Consider the following 8,637-nt stretch of genomic DNA (forward strand, 5'->3'; position numbering starts at 1 on the left):
TTCGATATAACAAATTAAATGTTATTGGATTTTAAGATTTTCTAATCATTTTTAAATATATATTCAATTAAATTATTCGAATATCAAAAATATTACTCCAAGTTTTTCAAATGACAATTTTAATCCTTACTTAAGTGTAAAGTTGTGTTTTAATCTTAAAATATTTTTGAAACAAATTTTACAAAATATTTCGAGCCTTAATTGAGCAAAAAATATTTTCTTAATAAATCTCAAACCAAAAAAGACAGATTCCCCATAGGGTACCGAAACCCCCCAGAGGGTACCGATACCCCTATGAAATATTTAGCTCCGAGAAATAACAAAATGCTCGAAGGGTATCGATACCCCCAGGAGGTACCGATACCCCAGTCTTATAACGGTCGAAATATTCGAATTTTACACTGCAGGTACCGATACCCTATGATGGGGTATCGATACCCCCCACGCTCCAAGCTGTTTTATTAATTATTTTTCACACAATAACGCCTCTATTGACTCCACCAATGATCCCCCAACGTTCATAATTGATCCAAGGAGTATTTAAACAAGCCTAGAAGCCATTGATCAACAACAATTAAGAAGAATTGAGAGAGAATCAAAGAGAAAGCATCAAACCCCAAGTTTTAGCATTTTCAAGCCTATTTCATTCAATATTCATCTTTGCTTTCAAGAACACTTATTATGCTCAATTGTATTATTCTTGAGTGTTCTTTCTTTGTTCTAGAATTATGCAAACATCTTTCATTGTGAGGTTTTTTCTGTAAGTTTGCGAAATTTGTATTGTTCTCTTTGGGAGAGAGTGTTCTCAAGAATTTGGGGTATAATTCTTGAGGGATTTGTAAGGTTACTCTTTGTCCTCAAAAGAAAGACAAATTAGTGAATTTGTGGAAAATCCTTAGTGTGGATAGCTAAGGTAGTGGACGTAGACTTTGGTTGAGAAAGTCAAACCACTCTAAATCGCTGTGCAATTATTTTTTATTTTCTGCAAAAGCTTCCACCAAAATTTTTATTGCCAATTCACCCCTCTTGGCATTTCGTCGATCGATTAACTCAACAACAATTATTATAGAATACATATATAACTTAATTTCTTCTTATCAATAAATTTATTCTTTCCATATTTTATTTTTATTTTATTCAATTTGATCTTTAATTAGGTTTTTTGTATTTTGTTTCTTCCCAATAATTTTTAACTCTTTTATATTCTTATCAATATTTTTCCTAAAAAATATTATTTAAAAATAACATTATAAATATATTTTAGAATTTTATATACTATTTGACTTATTAAATAACATTACAATTTTTACTTACACACGTAAAAAATATGAATAAATATATATGTATATCTTAGATGATTAGAGAAATTTGATTAAATTGAAACTAATATATATACTATAATATTATAAAAAAATAACAATTAAATTTAAAGAAAAATTCAACTAACTCAATTTGATTCGATTCAACTAAAAAACTTTCAAATAAAGTTTGAATCATATAATAGGACTCGTTAATGCGACTAGATCAAAAAAATTTGACTCAATTTGATTGAATACTCACCTCTATTATGAACAACTCATCTCTTACGAAAAAAAATATAAATATAGTATACAAAATATTAGTGATAATTTTATGGATGAGTCTACCATGTTTAACGAGCATCATTGAGCACCAGTAATGATGAGCATCATTAATTTAATTTATAAAAATTTAAAATTCTAAATGACTCAACGTACGATTATAAATTAGTTAAAAATCTAAAGATAAATTATTTAAAACAAAATATTAATTACATTATTTTTCATAATCTTTTTTAGGAAAATTATACCATTGACCACCTAACTATTGTCCTTTTTTTTATTTTGACCGTCATTTTTGAAATTTTGTCAATCAGGTCATCCAACTATTTAAATGCATTTAATCAAGTCACTTATCGTTAACGTTTAATGAAAGAGCTGACGTGACAATTAATAACATTAATATAATTACACATTTAATCCTTATTCCTTACACAATCTATTAAATTGGTCATAATTTTATTTAATTCAATATATTTAATCCTTCAATCATATGACGACATATGTCATGACATCTCCAATCTAGAAGGAAAAGAAATTAAATCAAGAAGCCATTGGGGAGAGTTAAAACTAGGTTTACAAATTGGATTAAACAACCTTTACCACTGCATCATCACTAGTTCTTAATATAATATTTACAACATTCGTTCTTTAACAATAAAACAACTCAAACTTTGGTCTATTACTAGGGATAGACACGGGCAGGGCAGACCAGTTTTTTGGCTGCATCTACCCGACCTAAAAATTTATACAGGGTTGGATTGGTTTGATAATTTTTCACCTTAGACCCACCCCGAATCTATCTATTATATAACCTGCCCCATACCCAAAATTTTAACAAAAAAAACCTGACCCCTATTGGATCGGGTCAGATCAAAATTTGTCAACTTAGTATTAAATTGTCATCCATGGGTCGATTTTTTTAAAATTTTGGGTTTTTCGAGTAGGGTGGGGTCATGTTTAAGGTGAAAAATCACTAACCTGACCCAACCCGATATAAATTATTAGTTTACTCGTGTGTGTGTGTATGTATATATATATATTCGAATCGGGTTTGATTTAAGGTAAAATGTATTAATTTAACCATTTAAAATATTTTAAATGATTGTTAGTATATTATTTTAATTATTTTAAATATTAATATATTTGAATCGAGTCGATAATGAGGTCAGATATAAATAATATATTTTTAGGTTGAGGTCGGGACGAAAAAAAAAACTGTTCGTCCTGCCCTATGTCTATCCTAGTAATAGACCAAGGTTTGAGCTGTTTTATTGTTACTTTTGTTTTCATTTTTTCTAGCCTTTATTATACTATAAGATACATAACGAATACTGTAAATATTTTACCAAATATTGGTCTTGGTGTAATGGTAGAGGTAAGTTTAGTTTACTTTGGAGACCCAAGTTCGACTTTACCCATTAGCCTCTTTGATCATAGTCCATGGTATAGTTTACCAAAAAAAATTATGAAAATAATATAATTAATATTTTATTTTAACTAATTTACCTTTAAATTTTTAACTAATTTATAATATAATTGAGTCCTTTGTATTTTAAATTTTTATAATATAATGTCGAGCATTATAGAATTTTCCTAACTTTATATATATTGAAAGTAGTAATTAGTGCAACATACCTATTCTGTCTATTTGACATAACTGATACCAATTTTCTCTAATATCTTCTTTCTGACACCGTTTGACCAATATTTCTCAAAGTAGCACCCTTTCGGTTGAGCTGGCAAAAGGCGCGTCCCCGGGGACGCGCTTTACTCGTGTTTTCGCTGAATTGGATGCCACGTGTGGAAAGCGCATCCCCGGGGACGCGCCTTCCATTAAATGTCATAAATGCCCCCATCCGTTTTCCCTAACTACCCCCCCTCATCCCCTATATAAACCCCCTCAACCCTCTCTCATTCTTCACACCAAAATCATATTCTCCTCTCTTATATAACTCAAATTCTTCAACTATTTGAGTTTTAAATTTGTTATTAGTGGTAAGAAATTTATTTTTATGTTAGTATTTTTTTAAATAGTTATTATATTTTATATTAATATATTTATGTAAATATTATTTTTTTATTAAAATAATATTTATATAATTATTATTTATTTAGAATTATTAATTTTTTTGCTAATTATATTGTTTTGTCTACAGTTATAATAGAAAACGAAATGCTGTTGCGATTGGATATTGATCATATCTCCAGACATTTTAGCGATATGGTAATATTTTTTATAATTAATGTTAATATTTAAATTTATTTTTATTTTAAAGTTATTATGAATTTATATTAATTTTTATTTTTTATAATGTATATTATTTAGGATATTGATCGTATTTTAGAGACTTTTATTAAAAATTCACGTATACCGACACCGGAACGTATTTTGTCATATTTGGCTTCTGCCGAGTTCGGGTATATTGCAACAATTATAGGCGGTTGTAAACTCGAACTTGTCTTAATTTCTGCACTGGTTGAGAGGTGGAAGCCCGAGACACACACTTTTCACCTTCTATGTGGAGAGACCACAATTACATTGGAGAATGTCTCTATGCATCTGGAGCTTTCCGTCGACGAAAATATGATGTGTGGTATGACGGATGGTGATTGACAATCAATGTGCATTGATTATCTTGGTTAATGCATGCATATAGGTATGGGCTTGCGAAGTAGACTGATGAGGCCATTAAGCACTTTATAATAGGTGCTAAACCTCCACACGCAATCCCCCCACCCACCCACGCATTTCCGGCGCTCTCCTCAACCGTTCTCATGCTTCAATTAAATTGTATTTAAATAATAAATTTAAAATTAATATTAGAGATTTGGGTATTAGGATTAAAGATTTAAATTTAAAAATTTATTGATTTAAGGGAATTGAAACGACAGCAAGAGCGATGATCAATAATGGAGGTCTAACAACAGGTGAGTGGTGGTTTGATGAAGTTGAAGACAGTTGGGGTTGACCTGCGATGTTAAGGTTTTTTTTAATTTTAGAAAAAAAATTATTAATAATAATATTTAAATAATTTCATAAAATAAAAAGTTCAACAAATACAAGAGCGACATGTGCTAATTAACGAGAAAATTTAACATAAACTTCAATTTTATATATGATTATTTTACCTTGATTTCACAAATTATTAATAACTTGACACCATTTTAAATTTATTTTTGGTTAAACTATTTGTGATAGTTTGACATTAATTAGAAATTATACTAGCCAAAATGGCGATGCTGAACAAAACATGGACTTTATACATTTCAGAAATCAATTCCCGAGGTATTCAATATGCGTCACTCGTTCCATTTACTTGAAAAATAAAAGTGGTAAACCAGCTAGAAGAGCCGGTTCTATTTCCCCTACTGTCATTTAAAATGAATTTTACAAAAGCAAAGCTCCAAACCATTGCTAAGGTGTAAGTCTGAACTAAGATTGTGAATGTTTCCTACATGTGGAAGGAGTAGACTTTGTTTCTTCCGTATTCACTGATCGAGGGCTCTCTGATGTATCCGTGCTGCTAATTTCACCATTTCTTTCCTTACTCGACAAGAGTTTTGAGAAGATCTTTGAGATCGCCAAGCCTTTCATTCTACTCGCAGCAGCCCTTTCGACGTCGTTCTTGGACGCATCGTTTCTGCTTCCATTGCTGCCATTACTGCCTAATCTCAGAGTACCAAGCTCCCCTTTCAAAGCCTTGATATCCTCAGCTGTTGGCACTGAATCCCAGTCCTCTTCGGTGTTTGTCGCAGTGGACCTTGAGCTGCCATGGAACCCTCCGGGAAGATCAGGGGTGCTATTGCCGGAGGAAGTTGTAGCCCTGACTTGCTCAAAGAAGAGAACCTGCACGACAACACGCAAGGGAAGCCTCTCGTTTTGCACGGCATGCATGCAGGCTTCAGCCGACAGCTTCTTGCAGTCCATTAACCTACATATTCTCTTTCTCTCACTTTTGCTGATTCCAGGGTGTTCCTATAATGATAGAAGACAAATAAAAGCTTAAAGACCGGACTTTCCAACAGTATAAACCAGAGCTGAGATGCTAGAAATTACCTTCAGATACATGTCTATGGCACGGTAAAGTCCATCATGAGAAGGTCTTGAGATGGGTGCCATATGCTCGGCAAGATTGACGAATTTAGTAAGTGGTAAATTTAGATCTCCTGCAATTTCCGCTAGGTAGCCATCAATTAGCTTTGCTACCAACACTTTAGAAGCATCTGGTCCAAACTTGGGGCTTCTGGTGCCCTCATGGAATTCCTTTTTAGTGGAGTCAGTTTGAGAAATGTGAGTCATGAACTCCTCGACTAAGTTGTGAACTATGTCAACATCATATATTGTTGCTTCTCCAGCCGGAGCTCTAATCAAGAGATCAGTCACTGCTGCTTCCGGGAGCTGCTGACTGATTCTCTTTATCAACTCATTTCTCTCCATTTCACCGCAATCTGATAAAATTGCTGCTCGTAATAATCTAAGCAAGAAGCTACAAGAGACAATTCCTTTCTCAGTTGGGAGCAGCCACACAATGGTCTCCACCATTGACCGATACTTTATGATATCGTTATTCGGGATCATACCCTTACTAAAACCTGGCAATCTTCTCAGGGCATATGCATTTACTGCTTCTCCGATTACATCACCTGAAACTCTGCCTTTCGCTTTAATTGTTGTTATCACACGCTTGTATAAATCAATATGAAGCTCACAGAGATCTTCTACCCACCAGTCCTTCGGAACCGTTTGTTGTTTTCTTACACCATTCCATTGCGGACTGTTTCCGTTCTCTGATGGGAGCTTTTTCCTATTATAGGTGTATGACCACTCCACCAGGGAAGTATCAATCAAAGCCTTGGAAGCTATGGAATCCAGGCTGCGGCTGATCACCTTTAATTCCTCAGACCATGCAAGTAGAGATTTTGTTGTTTGAAGAACTGTGATGGAATCTTTCCAGCTCCTGAATATACTTGAATTGAGGAAGACATCGATCTTATAGATAAGGTTTCCTTTCTCAATAGTTTCATACATTTCAAGGTACTCTGCCGCACATCGAGCTGCAACAACATTGTATGCGTTGAGAGTCACTGTCATGCCATAACAAAACTTAGCACATATTTCGAAAGCTGCTGGTCCACCAGGTATGTCCTGAATGTGGATTTCATCTCCAATCTCATCATTTGATGTTGCAACCAGCTTTTGCAAGCGTGCACTTTTTGATAACAATGGAAACTACAGGAACAATATAGTCAATAGATGTTAGCCATAAAAAAACAAAAAGAAAAGAAAATTTTATGGACTACAAGAAACTGCAATATATAATCATTTACATCTCCTATGCTAATTAAAACACCATATTCTTCGCATGATGACAGATTGTAGGGTTCATACCTTGTGACAATAGAATTTCACATCCCCAACGTTAACGACTACGTCAGTTGCCAACTCGGTTGCAACATACCTGACATTAATGTTTGCTCAGAGATGTCAGCAAAAAATTAAAGCACAAATAGTTACTGAACTTGAATGTGGGAAAATATCAGCAGAAATAGGATAAAACTTTGAAAAGAAAATCAATTTATCCCAATACTCATGTCTGGTGTTGGGCACAAGTATTACACAAAAATAAAGGGTTGAAGCAACACATTTGACAATTCCTGATACATCTGACAAATACATATAGAAGTTTAAGATACGCCTCAAAAGCCCCATAAAACTTGACACAACTGATGCTCGCCAAATATACTCGACAGATTTAGCTTCGACCCAAGATCATTTTGGGCAAGTCTTAGTAGCAGAGAAGAAAATTTTAAAGGAAGGGCAAGTAACAAAAATGTCAATAAAAGTAGATAAATGATGCATTTCCTACACAGAGGGGGAAAAGAAAGATCTCAAACTCACCTGATATTGTCTCCATCAGTCTGAAATGAGTCAGGCTTGGATCCCAGTTTCATAAACTTCATCTTGCTAAACAAATATTGGAAACTCTTCCTCCTTTCTGGCACTCAAAATTTCAACTCCTCTTTGATCTACAAATATTCAACCAGAGCAAATAAGCAACTGATATTTTTAATCTTAAAAACCAGGGAAGGGTATGGATCAGATGCAAATCATGTGCATTTCTTAGTATGACCGAATCTTTGACACGAAATAAGGCAACAAATTAGTGGACATGGAGAATCAGTTTTGGTTTTTTGGAGGTTCCTAAAGGGGGGAAGAAAAGCTTCACTAGCAATCATCAATTCCAATGAAATTGCTCCAAGCTCCATCATAAGATTTTTGAAAATTCAGAAAATGTTACACAAATATCAATTCGGAGGAAACAAATGTTCTTTCACCAACACAACGGCAAGATCAAAAAACGATGAATGAACACTAAATAGACTCAATAACACAAATAATGACATCACACCAACAAGATCTTGTGTTCATTGTGAACAATTCCTGGTAATAACAAATTTATCTCAAACTAAAACAAAATAAAGTGCTTGATTATCATCAAAAACATGAAGAAGAGATGCAGATGTGGAGCATTAGAATCTGAGCATACCTTGGAGGGGTCACTAGAAAAAAGAGCCTTAAAATGTCCCAAATCAGCTCTCAGGTCCAAAATCAAACCCTCTGAAAAAAAAAAGCCAAATCTCAGATATGTTCTTAACCCTCTCTCTATTTTATCTCCTTTGAATCAGCACCACCGCCACCACAACAAGATCTTTACCCTCTCTTATCCCTCGTATATTCAGATTTCAACCCCCACAATAATTCAATTTAAAAACCCAAACTTCTTTCTTTTTCTTTTTCTTTTCTGTATATATAAATAAAAGCTCAAACTTTGGCACACTTCCCTTTTGGGATTTGCAGAAAAAACGTATCAACCTTTTATAATTAACCTTTGTAAAGCAAGAAACTTTGAAAGAGAAAAAGGAGAAAAAAAAAAGGACCCCACCAAGGCGATTTTATCAAATATCACCAGTATAAGTAATAATTATTTCTCAAGTATTTTTCTCTTAATTTTAATGATCTAGCACATTTTTGATAAAGATGTAGATCGTCATTCGT

General features: G+C 33.4%; 1 protein-coding gene across 1 annotated transcript; it reads right to left on the bottom strand.

The window, feature by feature from the left end:
* Positions 1 to 4,858: 4,858 nt before the first annotated feature.
* Positions 4,859 to 8,433, bottom strand: LOC120141821 (BTB/POZ domain-containing protein NPY4-like). The gene is made up of 5 exons (XM_039156598.1): positions 8,129 to 8,433; positions 7,480 to 7,607; positions 6,970 to 7,039; positions 5,638 to 6,810; positions 4,859 to 5,556 (listed from the first exon to the last, which is right to left on the bottom strand). The coding sequence occupies exons 2-5, from the start codon at positions 7,539 to 7,541 to the stop codon at positions 5,014 to 5,016; spliced, it is 1,848 nt and encodes a 615-aa protein (XP_039012529.1). The 5' UTR covers positions 7,542 to 7,607; positions 8,129 to 8,433; the 3' UTR covers positions 4,859 to 5,013.
* Between the last annotated feature and the right edge of the window lie 204 nt (positions 8,434 to 8,637).

The sequence above is a fragment of the Hibiscus syriacus genome, unplaced genomic scaffold (assembly GCF_006381635.1).
Source record: "Hibiscus syriacus cultivar Baekdansim isolate YM2019G1 unplaced genomic scaffold, ASM638163v2 tig00110813_pilon, whole genome shotgun sequence".
Taxonomy (NCBI): Eukaryota; Viridiplantae; Streptophyta; class Magnoliopsida; order Malvales; family Malvaceae; genus Hibiscus; species Hibiscus syriacus.